At 49.8% G+C, this 23,238-nt stretch overlaps 2 protein-coding genes across 2 annotated transcripts in view; one reads left to right on the top strand and one right to left on the bottom strand.

Annotated features, from left to right (window-relative positions):
* Nucleotides 1-248: 248 nt before the first annotated feature.
* Nucleotides 249-17,378, top strand: c4h11orf98 (chromosome 4 C11orf98 homolog). The gene is made up of 4 exons (XM_085975329.1): nt 249-352; nt 11,549-11,673; nt 14,979-15,076; nt 16,996-17,378. Exons 1-4 carry the CDS (start codon nt 317-319, stop codon nt 17,121-17,123), a joined length of 387 nt encoding a protein of 128 aa, XP_085831455.1. The 5' UTR covers nt 249-316; the 3' UTR covers nt 17,124-17,378.
* Nucleotides 17,379-21,306: 3,928 nt separating this feature from the next.
* LOC147096526 (carboxy-terminal kinesin 2-like) overlaps nt 21,307-23,238 on the bottom strand; it is a 28,816-nt gene continuing 26,884 nt past the window's right edge. Inside the window, exon 17 of the mRNA XM_085975330.1 lies at nt 21,307-23,051. Within this exon, the coding sequence (XP_085831456.1) occupies nt 23,007-23,051 (45 nt within the window). The 3' untranslated portion in view covers nt 21,307-23,006. The remainder of the gene's footprint in view (nt 23,052-23,238) is intronic.

The raw sequence follows: 23,238 nt of genomic DNA on the forward strand, positions 1-23,238 counted from the left end.
GTTACCTCACGTCACTGTCGGCGGTTCCGCTCCCCCTCAGAGGGCGGGGTTACAGCACGTCATTGTCAGCGGCTCCGCCCCTCCTCAGAGGGCGGGGTTACAGTACGTCATTGTCAGCGGCTCCGCTCCCCCTCAGAGGGCGGGGTTACAGTACGTCATTGTCAGCGGCTCCGCTCCTCCTCAGAGGGCGGGGTTACAACACGTCATTGTCAGCGGGTCGGCCCCCCCCCCGAGCCTTCCCATTGGGTGTTGGGGCGAATGATTGACGTGGCGTTAATGCCTCCACTTCCGGGTGGGTGGCACACGTGAGGAGACCATGGCTCCGGGAGGGAAGATCAACCGGCCCAAGACCGTGAGGGCAGCGTGATAGGGGAGCGGGCGAGGGCGTGAGGAGCCCCTGGGGTGGGAAGAGAGCAGGAGAGTGGGATTAAACTGGGTGAAATATTAAAGTGTATGGGGAGTGAGCCGAGAGTGGGATTAGACTGGGTGGGATATTAAAGGGTGTGGGGAGTGAGGGGGAGAGTGGGATTAAACTGGGTGAAATATTAAAGGGTATGGGGAGTGAGGGGGAGAGTGGGATTAGACTGGGTGGGATATTAAAGGGTATGGGGAGTGAGGGGGAGAGTGGGATTAGACTGGGTGGGATATTAAAGGGTATGGGGGGGGAGAGTGGGATTAGACTGGGTGGGATATTAAAGGGTATGGGGAGTGAGGGGGAGAGTGGGATTAGACTGGGTGGGATATTAAAGGGTATGGGGGGGGAGAGTGGGATTAGACTGGGTGGGATATTAAAGGGTATGGGGAGTGAGGGGGAGAGTGGGATTAGACTGGGTGGGATATTAAAGGGTATGGGGGGGGAGAGTGGGATTAGACGGGGTGGGATATTAAAGGGTATGGGGAGTGAGCTGAGAGTGGGATTAGACGGGGCGGGATATTAAAGGGTGTGGGGGAGTGAGTGGGATTAGAGTGGGTGGAATATTAAACGGTATGGGGAGTGAGGGGGAGAGTGGGATTAGACTGGGTGGGATATTAAAGGGTGAGGGGGAGAGTGGGATTAGACTGGGAGGGATATTAAAGGGTATGGGGAGTGAGCTGAGAGTGGGATTAGACTGGGTGGGATATTAAAGGGTATGGGGAGTGAGGGGGAGAGTGGGATTAGACTGGGAGGGATATTAAAGGGTGTGGGGAGTGAGCAGGAGAGTGGGATTAGACTGGCTGGGATATTAAAGGGTATGGGGAGTGAGCTGAGAGTGGGATTAGACTGGGAGGGATATTAAAGGGTATGGGGAGTGAGCGGGAGAGTGGGATTAGACTGGGTGGGATATTAAAGGGTGTGGGGAGTGAGCGGGAGAGTGGGATTAGACTGGGTGGGATATTAAAGGGTATGGGGAGTGAGGGGGAGAGTGGGATTAGACTGGGTGGGATATTAAAGGGTGCGGGGAGTGAGGGGGAGAGTGGAATTAGACTGGGTGGGATATTAAAGGGTATGGGGTGTGATGAGAGTGGGATTAGACTGGGTGGGATATTAAAGGGTATGGGGCGTGAGCTGAGAGTGGGATTAGACTGGGAGGGATATTAAAGGGTATGGGGCGTGAGCTGAGTGGGATTAGACTGGGAGGGATATTAAAGGGTATGGGGCGTGAGCTGAGAGTGGGATTAGACTGGGTGGGATATTAAAGGGTACGGGGAGTGAGCGGGAGAGTGGGATTAGACTGGGTGGGATATTAAAGGGTATGGGGCGTGAACTGAGAGTGGGATTAGACTGGGTGGGATATTAAAGGGTATGGGGAGTGAGGGGGAGAGTGGGATTAGACTGGGTGGGATATTAAAGGGTACGGGGAGAGAGTGGGATTAGACTGGGAGGGATATTAAAGGGTATGGGGAGTGAGCGGGAGAGTGGGATTAGACTGGGTGGGATATTAAAGGGTATGGGGAGTGAGCTGAGAGTGGGATTAGACTGGGTGGGATATTAAAGGGTACGGGGCGTGAGCTGAGAGTGGGATTAGACTGGGTGGGATATTAAAGGGTATGGGGAGTGAGCTGAGAGTGGGATTAGACTGGGAGGGATATTAAAGGGTATGGGGAGTGAGCGGGAGAGTGGGATTAGACTGGGTGGGATATTAAAGGGTATGGGGAGTGAGCTGAGAGTGGGATTAGACTGGGAGGGATATTAAAGGGTATGGGGCGTGAGCTGAGTGGGATTAGACTGGGAGGGATATTAAAGGGTATGGGGCGTGAGCTGAGTGGGATTAGACTGGGTGGGATATTAAAGGGTACGGGGAGTGAGCGGGAGAGTGGGATTAGACTGGGAGGGATATTAAAGGGTATGGGGAGTGAGCTGAGAGTGGGATTAGACTGGGTGGGATATTAAAGGGTACGGGGAGTGAGCGGGAGAGTGGGATTAGACTGGGAGGGATATTAAAGGGTATGGGGCGTGAGCTGAGAGTGGGATTAGACTGGGAGGGATATTAAAGGGTATGGGGAGTGAGCGGGAGAGTGGGATTAGACTGGGAGGGATATTAAAGGGTACGGGGAGTGAGCTGAGAGTGGGATTAGACTGGGTGGGATATTAAAGGGTATGGGGAGTGAGCTGAGAGTGGGATTAGACTGGGTGGGATATTAAAGGGTATGGGGAGTGAGCTGAGAGTGGGATTAGACTGGGAGGGATATTAAAGGGTATGGGGAGTGAGGGGGAGAGTGGGATTAGACTGGGTGGGATATTAAAGGGTATGGGGAGTGAGCGGGAGAGTGGGATTAGACTGGGTGGGATATTAAAGGGTATGGGGCGTGAGCTGAGAGTGGGATTAGACTGGGTGGGATATTAAAGGGTACGGGGAGTGAGCGGGAGAGTGGGATTAGACTGGGAGGGATATTAAAGGGTATGGGGAGTGAGCTGAGAGTGGGATTAGACTGGGAGGGATATTAAAGGGTATGGGGAGTGAGCTGAGAGTGGGATTAGACTGGGTGGGATATTAAAGGGTATGGGGAGTGAGCTGAGAGTGGGATTAGACTGGGAGGGATATTAAAGGGTATGGGGAGTGAGCGGGAGAGTGGGATTAGACTGGGTGGGATATTAAAGGGTATGGGGAGTGAGCGGGAGAGTGGGATTAGACTGGGTGGGATATTAAAGGGTATGGGGCGTGAGCTGAGAGTGGGATTAGACTGGGAGGGATATTAAAGGGTATGGGGAGTGAGGGGGAGAGTGGGATTAGACTGGGTGGGATATTAAAGGGTATGGGGAGTGAGCGGGAGAGTGGGATTAGACTGGGTGGGATATTAAAGGGTATGGGGCATGAGCTGAGAGTGGGATTAGACTGGGTGGGATATTAAAGGGTACGGGGAGTGAGCGGGAGAGTGGGATTAGACTGGGAGGGATATTAAAGGGTATGGGGAGTGAGCTGAGAGTGGGATTAGACTGGGAGGGATATTAAAGGGTATGGGGAGTGAGCGGGAGAGTGGGATTAGACTGGGTGGGATATTAAAGGGTACGGGGAGTGAGCTGAGAGTGGGATTAGACTGGGAGGGATATTAAAGGGTATGGGGAGTGAGCTGAGAGTGGGATTAGACTGGGTGGGATATTAAAGGGTATGGGGAGTGAGCTGAGAGTGAGATTAGACTGGGAGGGATATTAAAGGGTGTGGGGCGTGAGCTGAGTGGGATTAGACTGGGTGGGATATTAAAGGGTATGGGGCGTGAGCTGAGAGTGGGATTAGACTGGGAGGGATATTAAAGGGTATGGGGCGTGAGCTGAGAGTGGGATTAGACTGGGAGGGATATTAAAGGGTATGGGGCGTGAGCTGAGAGTGGGATTAGACTGGGAGGGATATTAAAGGGTATGGGGAGTGAGGGGGAGAGTGGGATTAGACTGGGCGGGATATTAAAGGGTATGGGGAGTGAGCTGAGAGTGGGATTAGACTGGGTGGGATATTAAAGGGTATGGGGCGTGAGCTGAGAGTGGGATTAGACTGGGTGGGATATTAAAGGGTATGGGGCGTGAGCTGAGAGTGGGATTAGACTGGGTGGGATATTAAAGGGTACGGGGAGTGAGCTGAGAGTGGGATTAGACTGGGTGGGATATTGAAGGGTATGGGGCGTGAGCTGAGTGGGATTAGACTGGGAGGGATATTAAAGGGTATGGGGAGTGAGCTGAGAGTGGGATTAGACTGGGTGGGATATTAAAGGGTATGGGGAGTGAGGGGGAGAGTGGGATTAGACTGGGAGGGATATTAAAGGGTGTGGGGAGTGAGCAGGAGAGTGGGATTAGACTGGCTGGGATATTAAAGGGTATGGGGAGTGAGCTGAGAGTGGGATTAGACTGGGAGGGATATTAAAGGGTATGGGGAGTGAGCGGGAGAGTGGGATTAGACTGGGTGGGATATTAAAGGGTGTGGGGAGTGAGCGGGAGAGTGGGATTAGACTGGGTGGGATATTAAAGGGTATGGGGAGTGAGGGGGAGAGTGGGATTAGACTGGGTGGGATATTAAAGAGTGAGGGGGAGAGTGGAATTAGACTGGGTGGGATATTAAAGGGTATGGGGTGTGATGAGAGTGGGATTAGACTGGGTGGGATATTAAAGGGTATGGGGCGTGAGCTGAGAGTGGGATTAGACTGGGAGGGATATTAAAGGGTATGGGGCGTGAGCTGAGTGGGATTAGACTGGGAGGGATATTAAAGGGTATGGGGCGTGAGCTGAGAGTGGGATTAGACTGGGTGGGATATTAAAGGGTACGGGGAGTGAGCGGGAGAGTGGGATTAGACTGGGTGGGATATTAAAGGGTATGGGGCGTGAACTGAGAGTGGGATTAGACTGGGTGGGATATTAAAGGGTATGGGGAGTGAGGGGGAGAGTGGGATTAGACTGGGTGGGATATTAAAGGGTACGGGGAGAGAGTGGGATTAGACTGGGAGGGATATTAAAGGGTATGGGGAGTGAGCGGGAGAGTGGGATTAGACTGGGTGGGATATTAAAGGGTATGGGGAGTGAGCTGAGAGTGGGATTAGACTGGGTGGGATATTAAAGGGTACGGGGCGTGAGCTGAGAGTGGGATTAGACTGGGTGGGATATTAAAGGGTATGGGGAGTGAGCTGAGAGTGGGATTAGACTGGGAGGGATATTAAAGGGTATGGGGAGTGAGCGGGAGAGTGGGATTAGACTGGGTGGGATATTAAAGGGTATGGGGAGTGAGCTGAGAGTGGGATTAGACTGGGAGGGATATTAAAGGGTATGGGGCGTGAGCTGAGTGGGATTAGACTGGGAGGGATATTAAAGGGTATGGGGCGTGAGCTGAGTGGGATTAGACTGGGTGGGATATTAAAGGGTACGGGGAGTGAGCGGGAGAGTGGGATTAGACTGGGAGGGATATTAAAGGGTATGGGGAGTGAGCTGAGAGTGGGATTAGACTGGGTGGGATATTAAAGGGTACGGGGAGTGAGCGGGAGAGTGGGATTAGACTGGGAGGGATATTAAAGGGTATGGGGCGTGAGCTGAGAGTGGGATTAGACTGGGAGGGATATTAAAGGGTATGGGGAGTGAGCGGGAGAGTGGGATTAGACTGGGAGGGATATTAAAGGGTACGGGGAGTGAGCTGAGAGTGGGATTAGACTGGGTGGGATATTAAAGGGTATGGGGAGTGAGCTGAGAGTGGGATTAGACTGGGTGGGATATTAAAGGGTATGGGGAGTGAGCTGAGAGTGGGATTAGACTGGGAGGGATATTAAAGGGTATGGGGAGTGAGGGGGAGAGTGGGATTAGACTGGGTGGGATATTAAAGGGTATGGGGAGTGAGCGGGAGAGTGGGATTAGACTGGGTGGGATATTAAAGGGTATGGGGCGTGAGCTGAGAGTGGGATTAGACTGGGTGGGATATTAAAGGGTACGGGGAGTGAGCGGGAGAGTGGGATTAGACTGGGAGGGATATTAAAGGGTATGGGGAGTGAGCTGAGAGTGGGATTAGACTGGGAGGGATATTAAAGGGTATGGGGAGTGAGCTGAGAGTGGGATTAGACTGGGTGGGATATTAAAGGGTATGGGGAGTGAGCTGAGAGTGGGATTAGACTGGGAGGGATATTAAAGGGTATGGGGAGTGAGCGGGAGAGTGGGATTAGACTGGGTGGGATATTAAAGGGTATGGGGAGTGAGCGGGAGAGTGGGATTAGACTGGGTGGGATATTAAAGGGTATGGGGCGTGAGCTGAGAGTGGGATTAGACTGGGAGGGATATTAAAGGGTATGGGGAGTGAGGGGGAGAGTGGGATTAGACTGGGTGGGATATTAAAGGGTATGGGGAGTGAGCGGGAGAGTGGGATTAGACTGGGTGGGATATTAAAGGGTATGGGGCATGAGCTGAGAGTGGGATTAGACTGGGTGGGATATTAAAGGGTACGGGGAGTGAGCGGGAGAGTGGGATTAGACTGGGAGGGATATTAAAGGGTATGGGGAGTGAGCTGAGAGTGGGATTAGACTGGGAGGGATATTAAAGGGTATGGGGAGTGAGCGGGAGAGTGGGATTAGACTGGGTGGGATATTAAAGGGTACGGGGAGTGAGCTGAGAGTGGGATTAGACTGGGAGGGATATTAAAGGGTATGGGGAGTGAGCTGAGAGTGGGATTAGACTGGGTGGGATATTAAAGGGTATGGGGAGTGAGCTGAGAGTGAGATTAGACTGGGAGGGATATTAAAGGGTGTGGGGCGTGAGCTGAGTGGGATTAGACTGGGTGGGATATTAAAGGGTATGGGGCGTGAGCTGAGAGTGGGATTAGACTGGGAGGGATATTAAAGGGTATGGGGCGTGAGCTGAGAGTGGGATTAGACTGGGAGGGATATTAAAGGGTATGGGGCGTGAGCTGAGAGTGGGATTAGACTGGGAGGGATATTAAAGGGTATGGGGAGTGAGGGGGAGAGTGGGATTAGACTGGGCGGGATATTAAAGGGTATGGGGAGTGAGCTGAGAGTGGGATTAGACTGGGTGGGATATTAAAGGGTATGGGGCGTGAGCTGAGAGTGGGATTAGACTGGGTGGGATATTAAAGGGTATGGGGCGTGAGCTGAGAGTGGGATTAGACTGGGTGGGATATTAAAGGGTACGGGGAGTGAGCTGAGAGTGGGATTAGACTGGGTGGGATATTGAAGGGTATGGGGCGTGAGCTGAGTGGGATTAGACTGGGAGGGATATTAAAGGGTATGGGGAGTGAGCTGAGAGTGGGATTAGACTGGGTGGGATATTAAAGGGTATGGGGAGTGAGGGGGAGAGTGGGATTAGACTGGGAGGGATATTAAAGGGTGTGGGGAGTGAGCAGGAGAGTGGGATTAGACTGGCTGGGATATTAAAGGGTATGGGGAGTGAGCTGAGAGTGGGATTAGACTGGGAGGGATATTAAAGGGTATGGGGAGTGAGCGGGAGAGTGGGATTAGACTGGGTGGGATATTAAAGGGTGTGGGGAGTGAGCGGGAGAGTGGGATTAGACTGGGTGGGATATTAAAGGGTATGGGGAGTGAGGGGGAGAGTGGGATTAGACTGGGTGGGATATTAAAGAGTGAGGGGGAGAGTGGAATTAGACTGGGTGGGATATTAAAGGGTATGGGGTGTGATGAGAGTGGGATTAGACTGGGTGGGATATTAAAGGGTATGGGGCGTGAGCTGAGAGTGGGATTAGACTGGGAGGGATATTAAAGGGTATGGGGCGTGAGCTGAGTGGGATTAGACTGGGAGGGATATTAAAGGGTATGGGGCGTGAGCTGAGAGTGGGATTAGACTGGGTGGGATATTAAAGGGTACGGGGAGTGAGCGGGAGAGTGGGATTAGACTGGGTGGGATATTAAAGGGTATGGGGCGTGAACTGAGAGTGGGATTAGACTGGGTGGGATATTAAAGGGTATGGGGAGTGAGGGGGAGAGTGGGATTAGACTGGGTGGGATATTAAAGGGTACGGGGAGAGAGTGGGATTAGACTGGGAGGGATATTAAAGGGTATGGGGAGTGAGCGGGAGAGTGGGATTAGACTGGGTGGGATATTAAAGGGTATGGGGAGTGAGCTGAGAGTGGGATTAGACTGGGTGGGATATTAAAGGGTACGGGGCGTGAGCTGAGAGTGGGATTAGACTGGGTGGGATATTAAAGGGTATGGGGAGTGAGCTGAGAGTGGGATTAGACTGGGAGGGATATTAAAGGGTATGGGGAGTGAGCGGGAGAGTGGGATTAGACTGGGTGGGATATTAAAGGGTATGGGGAGTGAGCTGAGAGTGGGATTAGACTGGGAGGGATATTAAAGGGTATGGGGCGTGAGCTGAGTGGGATTAGACTGGGAGGGATATTAAAGGGTATGGGGCGTGAGCTGAGTGGGATTAGACTGGGTGGGATATTAAAGGGTACGGGGAGTGAGCGGGAGAGTGGGATTAGACTGGGAGGGATATTAAAGGGTATGGGGAGTGAGCTGAGAGTGGGATTAGACTGGGTGGGATATTAAAGGGTACGGGGAGTGAGCGGGAGAGTGGGATTAGACTGGGAGGGATATTAAAGGGTATGGGGCGTGAGCTGAGAGTGGGATTAGACTGGGAGGGATATTAAAGGGTATGGGGAGTGAGCGGGAGAGTGGGATTAGACTGGGAGGGATATTAAAGGGTACGGGGAGTGAGCTGAGAGTGGGATTAGACTGGGTGGGATATTAAAGGGTATGGGGAGTGAGCTGAGAGTGGGATTAGACTGGGTGGGATATTAAAGGGTATGGGGAGTGGGATTAGACTGGGAGGGATATTAAAGGGTATGGGGAGTGAGCGGGAGAGTGGGATTAGACTGGGTGGGATATTAAAGGGTATGGGGAGTGAGCGGGAGAGTGGGATTAGACTGGGTGGGATATTAAAGGGTATGGGGCGTGAGCTGAGAGTGGGATTAGACTGGGAGGGATATTAAAGGGTATGGGGAGTGAGGGGGAGAGTGGGATTAGACTGGGTGGGATATTAAAGGGTATGGGGAGTGAGCGGGAGAGTGGGATTAGACTGGGTGGGATATTAAAGGGTATGGGGCGTGAGCTGAGAGTGGGATTAGACTGGGTGGGATATTAAAGGGTACGGGGAGTGAGCGGGAGAGTGGGATTAGACTGGGAGGGATATTAAAGGGTATGGGGAGTGAGCTGAGAGTGGGATTAGACTGGGAGGGATATTAAAGGGTATGGGGAGTGAGCTGAGAGTGGGATTAGACTGGGAGGGATATTAAAGGGTATGGGGAGTGAGGGGGAGAGTGGGATTAGACTGGGTGGGATATTAAAGGGTATGGGGAGTGAGCGGGAGAGTGGGATTAGACTGGGTGGGATATTAAAGGGTATGGGGCATGAGCTGAGAGTGGGATTAGACTGGGTGGGATATTAAAGGGTACGGGGAGTGAGCGGGAGAGTGGGATTAGACTGGGAGGGATATTAAAGGGTATGGGGAGTGAGCTGAGAGTGGGATTAGACTGGGAGGGATATTAAAGGGTATGGGGAGTGAGCGGGAGAGTGGGATTAGACTGGGTGGGATATTAAAGGGTACGGGGAGTGAGCTGAGAGTGGGATTAGACTGGGAGGGATATTAAAGGGTATGGGGAGTGAGCTGAGAGTGGGATTAGACTGGGTGGGATATTAAAGGGTATGGGGAGTGAGCTGAGAGTGAGATTAGACTGGGAGGGATATTAAAGGGTGTGGGGCGTGAGCTGAGTGGGATTAGACTGGGTGGGATATTAAAGGGTATGGGGCGTGAGCTGAGAGTGGGATTAGACTGGGAGGGATATTAAAGGGTATGGGGCGTGAGCTGAGAGTGGGATTAGACTGGGAGGGATATTAAAGGGTATGGGGAGTGAGGGGGAGAGTGGGATTAGACTGGGCGGGATATTAAAGGGTATGGGGAGTGAGCTGAGAGTGGGATTTGACTGGGTGGGATATTAAAGGGTATGGGGCGTGAGCTGAGAGTGGGATTAGACTGGGTGGGATATTAAAGGGTATGGGGCGTGAGCTGAGAGTGGGATTAGACTGGGTGGGATATTAAAGGGTATGGGGCGTGAGCTGAGAGTGGGATTAGACTGGGTGGGATATTAAAGGGTACGGGGAGTGAGCTGAGAGTGGGATTAGACTGGGTGGGATATTGAAGGGTATGGGGCGTGAGCTGAGTGGGATTAGACTGGGAGGGATATTAAAGGGTATGGGGAGTGAGCGGGAGAGTGGGATTAGACTGGGTGGGATATTAAAGGGTATGGGGAGTGAGCTGAGAGTGGGATTAGACTGGGTGGGATATTAAAGGGTATGGGGAGTGAGCTGAGAGTGGGATTAGACTGGGAGGGATATTAAAGGGTATGGGGAGTGAGCTGAGAGTGGGATTAGACTGGGTGGGATATTAAAGGGTATGGGGCGTGAGCTGAGAGTGGGATTAGACTGGGAGGGATATTAAAGGGTATGGGGCGTGAGCTGAGAGTGGGATTAGACTGGGAGGGATATTAAAGGGTATGGGGAGTGAGCTGAGAGTGGGATTAGACTGGGAGGGATATTAAAGGGTATGGGGAGTGAGCGGGAGAGTGGGATTAGACTGGGTGGGATATTAAAGGGTATGGGGAGTGAGCTGAGAGTGGGATTAGACTGGGTGGGATATTAAAGGGTACGGGGCGTGAGCTGAGAGTGGGATTAGACTGGGAGGGATATTAAAGGGTATGGGGAGTGAGCTGAGAGTGGGATTAGACTGGGTGGGATATTAAAGGGTATGGGGCGTGAGCTGAGTGGGATTAGACTGGGAGGGATATTAAAGGGTACGGGGCGTGAGCTGAGAGTGGGATTAGACTGGGAGGGATATTAAAGGGTATGGGGAGTGAGCTGAGTGGGATTAGACTGGGAGGGATATTAAAGGGTACGGGGCGTGAGCTGAGAGTGGGATTAGACTGGGAGGGTTATTAAAGGGTATGGGGCGTGAGCTGAGTGGGATTAGACTGGGAGGGATATTAAAGGGTACGGGGCGTGAGCTGAGTGTGGGATTAGACTGGGAGGGTTATTAAAGGGTACGGGGCGTGAGCTGAGAGTGGGATTAGACTGGGAGGGATATTAAAGGGTATGGGGAGTGAGCTGAGAGTGGGATTAGACTGGGAGGGATATTAAAGGGTATGGGGAGTGAGCTGAGAGTGGGATTAGACTGGGTGGGATATTAAAGGGTATGGGGAGTGAGCTGAGAGTGGGATTAGACTGGGAGGGATATTAAAGGGTATGGGGCGTGAGGGGGAGAGTGGGATTAGACTGGGTGGGATATTAAAGGGTATGGGGAGTGAGCTGAGAGTGGGATTAGACTGGGTGGGATATTAAAGGGTATGGGGCGTGAGCTGAGAGTGGGATTAGACTGGGTGGGATATTAAAGGGTATGGGGCGTGAGCTGAGAGTGGGATTAGACTGGGTGGGATATTAAAGGGTATGGGGCGTGAGCTGAGAGTGGGATTAGACTGGGTGGGATATTAAACAGTATGGGGAGAAGTCCCTGAGCATTTGGGTGTTATCATTTCCTTCGTTCCCAGTTTAACTGTTTTTATTCCCCGCTGCTTTTGCCTGCAGGAGTTACAGAGAAATCTTTTCAAAAGGCGGAGGGTGCTGGGGAAAGAGAAAAGGAAAAAACACATGATGGTGGGTGCAGTGATCGACGAGGGGCTGACCACCATCCATCACCTCAAGAAGCGATGGTGAGAAACCCCGACAAGATCCTACACCTGGAGCCGAACCTGTAACCCAGGGCCCACCCTGTGGTGTTAAATGTGCTGCGACCAGTGCCTGCTTACTGGGGTGGGGTGGTCAAATCCGTCGTGGGCTGTCCTGCAAAGCGGGCAGTAGCCGATCAGCGATTCTCGCCAAGTGTAAAACCGGCCCCCGATTCGCTGTCGTCCCTTTCTCACTGTCGCCCCTTTCCCGCCAAGGTCGAATTTCAACACGTCTGCCAAAAGCCACATTTAAATTTAGCGGGGGCGCCTGCTTTCAGCTGTTTCAAGAATGGTGCTGAGCAGTGGGACAGCCAGGCAATCCAGGAGCCTTTGCGTTTCACCGTTTAAACACCCCTCCTCCTCCCCCAGCACGGTACAAGTGACGGAATAATGTCAATGGGCTTCGGCTAACGGGATTTACACTCATCTAATGCAGAGGTTCCCAAACTTCACTTACTGCATACCCCTTTCCAGAACTGCCAGCTGCCCGCATACTCGCTGGAGTTTAGAAGAATGAGAGGGGATCTCATTGAAACTTATAAAATCCTGACGGGACTGGACAGACTAGATGCAGGAAGGATGTTCCCGATGGTCGGGGAGTCCAGAACCAGGGGTCACAGTCTAAGGATAAGGGGTAAGCCATTCAGGACAGAAATGAGGAGGAATTTCTTCACCCAGAGAGTGGTGAACCTGTGGAATTCTCTACCACAGAAGGCAGTTGAGGCCAATTCATTAAATATATTCAAGAAGGAGTTGGATATATTTCTTAAGGCTAAAGGGATCAAGGGATATGGGGAGAAGGCAGGGACAGGGTACTGAATTTGGATGATCAGCCATGATCTCATTGAATGGCGGAGCAGGCTCGAGGGGCCGAATGGCCTACTCCTGCTCCTATCTTCTATGTTTCTATACCCCTACCCGCCTGGTGTGAATGTTTCGCTTCACAAGCTGAGATTCATAAGTTGAGTCAGCATTCGTTGTTCCACCAGCGATTTCAGCAAGTGCGCTGATACTGGCAAGACAAATTTCATAAGAACATAAGAAATAGGAGGAGGAGTAGGCCAATCGGCCCCTCGAGCCTGCTCCGCCATTCAATAAGATCATGGCTGATCTGATCCTAACCGCCAATCTACTATCACAGAACCATCTCCTGAATCTAACAGAATTAGACACACGAAATAGGAGCAGGATCAGGCTACACGGCCCCTGGGCCTGCTCCGCTACCCACAGGGCCATGACCGATCCGAACCTAGACTCATGTCCAAATTCCTGCCCGCTCCCCGTAACCCTTAATTCCCTTTACTTCTAGGAAACTGTCTATTTCTGTTTTAAATTTATGTAATGATGTAGCTTCGACAGCTTTTTGGGGCAGCATATTCCATGGACCTACCACCCTGAGTGAAGTAGTTCCTCCTCATCTCAGTTTTGAAAGAGCAGCCCCTTATTCTAAGACTATGCCCCCTAGTTCTAGTTTCACCCATCATCGGGAACATCCTCCCCGCATCCACCCGATCCAACCCCTTCACAATCTTATATGTTTCAATACGATCGCCTCTCATTCTTCTGAACTCCAATGAGTAGAGTCCCAATCTACTCAACCTCTCCTCATATGTCCATCCCCTCATCCCCGGGATTAACCGAGTGAACCTTCTTTGTACTGACTCGAGAGCAAGTATGTCTTTTCTTAAGTATGGACACCAAAACTGTACGCAGTATTCCAGGTGCGGTCTCACCAATGCCTTGTACAACTGAAGCAATACCTCCCTATTTTTATATTCTATTCCCCTAGCAATGAAAGCCAACATTCCATTCATTACTTCGCTTCTCATCACTGATCCCAGGGACAGATGGGGTTAATTTTAGGGGGTCTGTGAGGAGCCTACCTTCCTAGTAACCATTATTCACATCTAAGCCTGATAGTGGGCTTTCTCCCAACGCTCTCGTGGCCGGCCTTCCATTCTCCATCGACTTGAGCTCCTCCAAAACTCTGCTGCCCCGTGTCCTAACTCACGCCAAGTCCCGTTCACCCATCGTCCCTGTGTTCGCTGACCTGCATTGGCTCCCGGTCCCGCAACGCCTTGAGAATTGTGTTCAAATCCCCTCGATGGCCTCGCTCCTCCAGCCCCACAACTCTCCGAGATCTCGGCACTCCTCCAATTCTGGCCTCTTGCGCGTCTGATTTTCATCGCTCTACCATTGGCGGCTATGCCTGCAGCTGCCAAGGCCCTAAACTCTGAAATTCCCTCCCTAAACCCCTCTCCTCCTTTGAGGCAGAAGCATGGCAGATGCACTATAATGTGGATAAATGCGAGGTTATCCACTTCGGTGTCAAAAACAAGAAGGCAGATTATTATCTGAACGGCAATAGATTGGGAGAAGGGGAAGTGCAACGAGACTTGGGTGTCCTTGTGCACCAGTTGCTGAAGGTAAGCATGCAGGTGCAGCAGGCGGTTAAGAAGGCAAATGGTATGTTGGCCTTCGTAGCGAGAGGGTTTGAGTACAGGAACAAGAATGTCTTGCTACAGTTGCGCAGGGCCTTGGTGAGACCACATCTTGAGTATTGTGTGCAGTTTTGGTCGCCTTATCTGAGGAAGAATGTTCTTGCCATGGAGGGAGTGCAGCGAAGATTCACCAGACTGATACCTGGGATGGCAGGAATGACGTATGAGGAGAGATTGGGTCGATTGGGCTTATATTCGCTAGAGTTTAGAAGAATGAGAGGGGATCTCATTGAAACTTATAAAATTCTAACAGGACTGGACAGACCAGATGCAGGAAGGATGTTCCCGATGGCCGGGGAGTCCAGAACCAGGGTCACAGTCTAAGGATAAGGGGTAAGCCATTTAGGACAGAGATGAGGAGGAATTTCTTCACCCAGAGAGTGGTGAACCTGTGGAATTCTCTACCACAGAAGGCAGTTGAGGCCAATTCATTAAATATATTCAAGGTGTTGGATATATTTCTTAAGGCTAAAGGGATCAAGGGATATGGGGAGAAGGCAGGGACCGGGTGCTAGGGTTTGGATGGTCAGCCATGATCGCATTAAATGGCGGAGCAGGCTCGAGGGGCCGAATGGCCTACTCCTGCTCCTATCTTCTATGAGACGCTCCTTAAAACCTGCCTCTGTGACCAAGCTGTCCTTTTGCCTGATTCTGCTCCTGCGATGGGATGTTTGTGCACGTTAAAGGCGCTCTATAAATGTAAGTAGCTGTTGCTGGGCTGCAGCTCTCTGCCGGCTCCACACGTTGCAATTACCCACTGTTCGGTGATGCTGTTTCTCATTGTTTTAGCTCGAGTAAGAGGGCGAATATCACACTCTCAGGGAAGAAGAAGAGGAAGTTACAGAAACAGATCCAGCACAGCCAGAGGGAGAGATCTGTAATGGATGGTACGGTTAGAACTTTCTCGTGGTTACCCTTCTCCCTCACAACCCTCCAATGTCCCCTTCCTCTACTTTACATGTTGCTGGATGCATAGTAGCTGAAATGCTTTCACACAAGCTTACATTTTGCTTGCAATTAAACCAGAACATGCTGGAAATACTCAGCAGGTCAGGCAACATCTGGGGAGAGAGAAACAGAGTTAACGTTTCGGGTTTCAGAACTGGAAGATCAAGGGTCCCCGACCTGAAACGTTAACCGTCTCTCTCCACAGCTAGTGAAGAAGAAAGCTGTGGACTGCGGGAAGATATCAATGGACTGGTCAGGTGGGCAGAACAGTGGCAAATGGAATTCAATCTGGAGAAGTGTGAGGTAATGCATTTGGGGAGGGCTAACAAGGAAAGGGAGTACACATTAAATGGTAGGACACTGAAGTGTAGAGGAACAAAGGGACCTTGGAGTGCATGTCCACAGATCCCTGAAGGTAGCAGGGCAGGTAGAGAAGGTGGTTAAGAAGGCATACGGAATACTTGCCTTTATTAGCTGAGGCATAGAATACAAGAGCAGGGGGGTTATGCTTCAACTGTATAAAACACTAGTTAGGCCTCAGCTAGAGTACTGCGTGCAGTTCTGGTCACCACATTACAGGAAAGATGTGATTGCGCTAGAGAGGGTACAGAGGAGATTTACAAGGATGTTGCTGGGAGTAGAGAATATTCGCTATGAGGAAAGTCTGGATAGGCTGGGTCTGTTTTCCTTAGAACAGAGGAGGCTGAGGGGAGACCTTATTGAGGTGTATAAAATTATGAGGGGCCTAGATAAAGTGGATAGAAAGGACCTATTTCCCTCAGCAGAGGGGTCAAAATCCAGGGGGCACAGATTTAAAGTAATTGATAGAAGGATTCAAGGGAATTTGAGGGGAAATGTCTTCACCCAGAGGGTGGTGGGGGTCTGGAACTCACTGCCTGAAAGGGTGGTCGAGGCATAAACTCTCGCCACATTTAAAAAGTACTTGGATGTGCACTTGAAGTGCCGTAACCTGCAGGGCTACGGACCAAGAGCTGGGACGTGGGATTAGGCTGGAGAGCTCTTTGTCGGCTGGCGCGGACACGATGGGCCGAAATGGCCTCCTTCCATGCTGCCTGACCTGCTGAGTGCAGCCAGCATCCGCAGTATTTTGCATGTACCCGGCCATTCGTGGGACTGAGGGGAGGGGGATCTAATCCAGTAGTGCCGATTGAAACCACGCTTTATGACCGGCGTAACCGAAATCCCTCTGGAAGTCAGAGGCCCTCATTTTCAGCCCCTTTAATAAATCCTGCTCCCCTGCCACTGAATCCTTTGCCCATGACCCCAACCACTCTCTCCGGCTGAACCAAGCCAACCCATTCAAAACCTTGGCTTCCCATTCAACCCCGAGCTGAGTTTCAACCACCCCCAGCGTTCTATCCCTTGCCCGCCGACCCACACGATTGCCCGCTTCCAACTTGACCTCAGCCCCCCATCGCTGCAAATTTCTCACCTGTCTTGACTATTTCCCCCCTGTGCTCTCCTACCCTCCAACTTACGCAGAACTCTACTGCCCAAAATCCCCTCACCCATCCTCACGTTGGCTCCGTCGCCCTCTACATTAAATGTGAAAATCTCTAACAGTCCCTGTGGCTTCACTTCACCCCACCCTCCAGTGCCCCCACTGTCAGGGACAGAGTTCAGCTGCCTCACCCCACTCTGCTGCTCCTCACCTCAATCTCCCCCTCCCCCCCCCCTTTCCCCCCCTCCCCCTCCCCCCCCCCCCCCCTTTCCCCCTTTAAAAGCTCACAAACCTTCATTCAGCCCCTCTTTCTCTGGCTCTACGTCCTGTCCCTTGTTTAGAGGCATTTGAGGTTGAGCATTTTGAATACGGCAACAATTTCTTTTCTCTTTCCAGTTGAACCTGTTCTGCCGAGGATCAGGCCGACTGACAAGATGGAGGTGGGCAGAGGCAAGAAAAGGAAAGGCGGGAAGGTGATGAACGTGGAAATGAAAGAGGAAGAAACCACAGAGCAGTCAGGATGAAGGGAACGGGGCAAAGTTTACACACGACGATGTTTGACAGTAACTGCTGCAGCCCAGGGCTCAGTTTGGGGCTGGTGAGCTACAAAGGATCCTTGGGGACTTACGGTCATGGTGTGATTGCTGTCACTGCGCACAGCCTGGCTCCCCGGAGATTTCCTGAACGCCGTGAATTTGTCAGATTACCACTTGGCTGATTGTGTGCACAAACTGAGCTACTGTAACTGGAAATAAAGAGACAATTATTGATAACACCAAGTAATAGTGGTGCTCTATTATTGCTGGAGTCCAAAGCAGCTCCTGGAAGTGTTGCAGTCAGGTGTTATGTAGCAGGTGACTTGGATACAATAAACCAAAGGCAATTCAATGGTTGAAGGCGCAATCTCCCTGCTCTGCCGATAGGGCCATGGGATCTAATGAGACCGCAGGATAGAATTGCCCTCTGTTGTTGCTCGACAATTACTCTGGATGACTGCAATACGATGGTCATACCTATTTTAATTGGACCAGTAGGACAGGACAGAAACCAGCCCGAGAGACATGGGACAGAAACCAGCCACAGAGAGACAGACACGGGACAGAAACCAACCCGAGAGAGACATGGGACAGAAACCAGCCCCAGAGAGAGACGAGACAGAAACCAGCCCGAGAGAGAGAGAGAGAGAGAGAGACACACACGGGACAGAAACCAGCTCGAGAGAGAGAGAGAGAGACGGGACAGAAACCAGCCCCAGTGCTTGTTGTAGAAAGGGAACAATGTTCCCTATAATTTTTCCATTTAGAAGCCGTCTGCGCAGAACCTCGAGCGCTGCACGACCGCACAACTTAAAGGCAACACTGGAGGGGACTACGAAAAATTAAAAGAGGCCAATCAAACTGACAGCTTAACATGAACCAAATCAGTATTGGGTTAGTGGTTAATTGTGCAATTAACAGTGTGCAGTGCCCACTGGATGCAGACAGCCCTGAGCATAACCGGGGACACCACGTGTACCCTCGCCAGGGCCACCAGGGAAGAGAGGCAGCCAGACCCACCCTCCACCTGTGGATGGCTGTTTTTGGCCCGGGTCAGAAGCACAGCTGCTCAGTGCAATCGCTTCCCACAGGCACGTTCTTTCGGTCTGCAGCAGCGGGGCTTCAGTGGAACCCGCTACAACCCTGAGCAACTGAGAATGTGAACGGCTGCTGAATGCCAACACTGCGCTGGGAGTCGCAGCAACTGGCAATGCACTTAAAAAGAGCGCCTGTGCACTGAAGCCACTACGGGCCAGAGAGAGAGAGAGAGAGAGAGCGCGCATGCCTGGGGAGAGGGATAGAGAAAAGAGAGCGCGCCCGGGGGGGGGGGAAAGAAGGTGCGAGACTTGTGGGGGGGGGGGGGGGGGGGAAAGAAAGAGAGAGAGAGAGAGAGAGAGAGAGAGAGAGAAAAAGATACGGGAAGAGAGAAATTGGGGGGGGGGGGGGGGGGGAAAGAGAGAAAGAGATTCTCCGTGCTTCTTACAATAGTGGTAAAAAAACCAAGTTTAACATCTGACAAGGCCTCATTTAATCATCTCTTCTAAAACCTGCAGGCAGTTATTGCTCAGGATTACACTGAGCTGGGCCACGGGGGGGGCATTCAATTAATTGCAAACAGCTTAGTGGAGCTGGTGTCTGATATGAGCACCTTCATTATTACAAGAGCACACATAGGGGAAACACTTCTTGACAATGTATTCTCAAGAGGGAACGAATATTCGGTTCATGTTTCAACATGATTGGATTTCAAATGTTGGGAGGAAAGCTCTCGCCTGAAGCAACACTGAATTGCTGCTTCTCCTTTTGCTCGAATGTCCTTTGCAGAGAGACAGCGAAAGAGGGGCACAGGAGGGACACACACACACACGGAGATAGAGAGCGAGACAGGGACAGAGGGAGAGAGAGAAATGGAGAGGGCGAGAGAAAGAAAGAGACAGCAAGAGAGGGGAGGCGAGGGTCCAGGCCTGTGCAATCCATTCTTGGGGATTGAGCCGGCGGCCGCACTTTGGAACAACATAGGTGGAGGCGCAGCACATGCACAATGGCCACTGGAAGGAGGCTAAAGCAAACAATTTAGACCAGCGGTGACTTTTTTGAAAATTGTTTAAAGTCGGAAAAAGCACAGGAAAGTGATGGATGTCCTGCGGTAAGTTCCAGGTAAATTTTGCCAGGTGTTGTCCTTGGTTTGAAAGAGTATCACTTATTTAAATCATGTTATGGAGGGGGAAAAAAATGTGCCCCTTGTTTGTACCTCAGAGTCTGAGAGACCAGCAGAAAAAGAGGAAACGACTTCTAAAATTGATCCCAACTCACCCCCATGACTGGGGATAACCTCAGCCTTAGGAAGTTTAACCACTATGAGCTTCATGTAGAGTTTTTTTATTTTTTTTGTTGTATGTTTAACAGCATTGAAGAGGGAAAGAAAATCTTGGAGCAACTTCTGTCAAAGCTGCAACAAGACTTGAAAGTAACAAAAGGAGAGTGTGTTAAAAACACCATCTCCCCCTTAGTTTCGAATATGATTTTGGAAGAAACAAGCAAATCAATTTCCCCCTCTTCTAAAACAAGTTTCAACCAGGTCTTGAAGTCCAAACACTTTAAGAGGCTCAGAATTGCTTAAAATGTTTAAAAATGGAAATCTCAATATTTGATTTTGAACAAGCACCTGAACACAAACATGCTGTTGAGGGAAGGGATTTGGAGCAGTTACATATTTTAATTCAATAAAAAGTATCATTGAGACATTTAGGAAGAGAACCAGAAGGGGAAAAATACAAACCATTTTATTTTGTCTGTCGTTCTATAGTCCGAGCAAGTCCCAGGAATAATGTAAATAGAGATTTCCTCTTAAATGTTTAGTGGAGTGTTAATAAAAACAAGAGATATAATGTATAAAAATTGCAGGAAGCTACTTTCGAAGAAACCACTCTTAGAGAAAAACACAATACTGTGGCAAAGCCACCAACAGACTCCTGTACAAATGTATAACCGTCTTTAACAGAGTGCTACAGCACCTATGCTTGTTTACTGCATGTAACTAGCCTTTCTGGAGAAGTCCCAGAATCAATGCGATGACATCACGTTGGTCACGTGATGCCCCGAACGGCAGGAAACGTGATGACGTCAGAGAGTGGGAGGTTCCCAAACCAGCACCTGATCGCAGCCCTGCCTTCGATCCAGTTCCTTTTCTCTCCAGTTTTGAAGGGTCAAACCCGAAACGTCAACTCAAATTTCTCTCCACGGATGTTGCCTGACCTGCTGAGTTTTTCCAGCATTTTCTGTTGTCACCTGAAAAGACCGGTTTACTGTTGCTCCTGCATGCCTTGGTTTTGTTCTAGTTTTAATTAAACTTCGTTTATTTATTTATCAAACTGACTCGACCTCAGTACTTTAGTGGGGGGGGGGGGGGGGGGGGGGAAAATCGGTCGATTCCTACAAAACTGAATGTACAATTTTGATTTGGCATAAATGTTTGAAATAGGAGTTTAAAAATAGAGTACAATGAAGTTTGTTTCCTGCTTTTTAATTGCAAAATAACTAAAATAATTCAACACTGTGATAAGAGCAGGGATTAATATTGGAGAATGAGAAAAACATTAGAAGTGAAATTTGTAAATTAACATCTTTACATAGAAACAGTAGGAGCAGGAGTAGGCCATTTGGCCCCTCGAGCCTGCTCCGCCATTCAATGCGATCATGGCTGATCATCCAAATTCAGTACCCTGTCCCTGCTTTCTCCCCATATCCCTTTAGCCTTAAGAAATATAGCTAACTCCTTCTTGAATATATTTAATGAATTGGCCTCTACTGCCCTCTGTGGTAGAGAATTCCACAGGTTCACCACTCTCTGGGTGAAGAAATTCCTCCTCATCTCTGTCCTAAATGGCTTACCCCTTATCCTTAGACTGTGACCCCTGGTTCTGGACTCCCCGCCATCGGGAACATCCTTCCTGCATCTAGTCGGTCTAGTCCTCCTAGAATTTTAAGTGACATGAGGGATGGGCTAATACGTTAAAAACTTTAAAATTAATACAAATTGCACGAATAGATCTGCCTCTTTCAGCTCACCTTGGGTTTTGGATTGTTTGTCGATGCATAACCGAGTGACGTCTCTGAAGTGTTTATGCAGTTCTTTGATAACCCAGTCATTTTTTTTTTTTTTTTTTTTAAATATAAAAGTGTTTGTACATGACAAAGCTTTTAATTAATTCTACCATAAACAAACTTGCAGAATGGGCATGAAATGACAAATTAATTTCAATATAGCCAAGTGTGAGGTGGTGCATTTTGGTAGGTGGAATAAAAAGGCTACCTACTCCTTGGAAAATAAGAATCTAAATGGTGTAAAGGGATCCAGGGGTATAGATTCACAAATCATTAAAAGTAGCAATGCAGGTTAAAAAGCCATAAAAGGTGCAAATAAAGCATGGGGGTTCATTTCTAGAAGAGCTGAATTTAAAAGCAGTGAAGTTACGTTAAATTTGTATAGAACCTTGCCCGATTGTCTCATGATTTGAAATGGCAGGGTGGCAATACGGCATTACTGTATATAGACACACACTATATAGTGGTGGTGGTTGTAAAAGTTGCCCACGGACAAAAAGGCCATGCTCAAAGGAGTTCGTGGCCCACGGACAAAAAGGCCGTGCTCAAAGGAGTTCGTGGCCCAATCAGTACAAAAAAAAGTGGGAACATTGGCCAGTAGTAGGCTCTCAAGGTGCTACAACTTGGGGAAATGGTGATCTAAAAATGACCCTGGGGACAATTTGACAGCAGTGGCTGTACATGACTAGAAAATCCAGGTAACTGCGCTGATGGGCCAATACAAACTTTATTATAAAAATTTAAAAAAAGTGTTACAATACACAGCTTTTACACAAGTTTTCAAATAGTTAAAACAATCTGTTTCCAGAAGCACCATCATTGTAAAGACTCTAAACATTGTTTGTTTTCTCCAATGACATTTCACGGCTTAGATTAAGCGAGGGCCGTCCATAGTACAATGCACCGTACACGGCAGCATACTATGGCTGGGCTTCATCAGTGCCGAATGACAGTTGAAGAACACAAAGAACCACAGCCTTTGCCAAAGGATAAACATTTATTGATTAAAAATACAAAGAATCAAATAAAGGTAAGACACGTTAAAAATCAATTAAATGCACACAGCAGGATTTAAAAAGATGCAGCAAGGCTGAATACACTCATTGCCACAGCAGATGTTCAGCATAGCGTTGCACCGGGAGCATCAGGCAATGGCCACCTTCAGCAGAGGCTACAGGTAGCCCCAATCCATGCTCAAAATGACCATCACCTTGTTAAAAAAAAAAACTTCCCCTATAAAATGAAGTCCTAATCCCCATGTAGTGACCTTCAATATGTGGGCTTACTGGATTGATCCAGTGGCAGTTCAAGTCTGCCCAATGGGCAGCCGGAGGCTCTGGCTGTCTGTTCCGATGGAGAGGTACAACGTTGGCAGAGAGACGGCAGCTGACCAGGTTATAGGCACTGAAGAAGCAGGAGTCTCTGGTTCCACATTACCTCCTCCAGGACACTGTCCCTGTAATCACACCACGAGTGGGGAATTGTACCCTCATCGACTGGATATTCTACACTGCATTTCCCCCCCCATATAGAAAAGCAGGTTTATACCACATTTGCAAAGTTTGAAAGCTACATTTGAAACAGATCTAATCTCATAGCTCAGCAATGTTCTGCATTTTACAACACAGGCTCTTTTGAAGCAGCCCATTGTGCAGGTTTGTTTTTTAAAAAAAAATAAAAAAGGCAGATGTGAGGAGTATTTGGAATGACACTATTTAGTTTTTGGCCAATGGACCAGACAGCTGGGTCGTCTCGTAGTTACTCATCCTATTTTCGGTTCACTTGTGCCGTTCCAATCACACACTCATTCACCTGAAAAAGAACACCCAGTTTAGCAAGAGTTTGGGTCAAAAAGTGCCCCCCCCCCCCCCCACAAACGACACAGCACAACCTACTGAGGAGACAATTCCCAGTGTCATTAATGTGCTAGAATGACATGGAGCAACGTGAGACATCCTAAAGCAGAATAAACTGCCAGGGGAAGCACAGCTTAGCTGGA

The sequence above is a fragment of the Somniosus microcephalus genome, unplaced genomic scaffold (assembly GCF_052327205.1).
Source record: "Somniosus microcephalus isolate GS21.2 unplaced genomic scaffold, FLI_Smic_1.0 unresolved_chr1, whole genome shotgun sequence".
Classification (NCBI taxonomy): domain Eukaryota; kingdom Metazoa; phylum Chordata; class Chondrichthyes; order Squaliformes; family Somniosidae; genus Somniosus; species Somniosus microcephalus.

Coding starts and splice junctions, on each gene's coding strand:
- c4h11orf98 (XM_085975329.1), top strand. CDS start 317: ATGGCTCCGGGAGGGAAGATCAACCGGCCCAAGACC. Junction 353..11,548: donor AGATCAACCGGCCCAAGACC/GTGAGGGCAGCG, acceptor TTTTGCCTGCAG/GAGTTACAGAGAAATCTTTT. Junction 15,077..16,995: donor GGAGAGATCTGTAATGGATG/GTACGGTTAGAA, acceptor TTCTCTTTCCAG/TTGAACCTGTTCTGCCGAGG.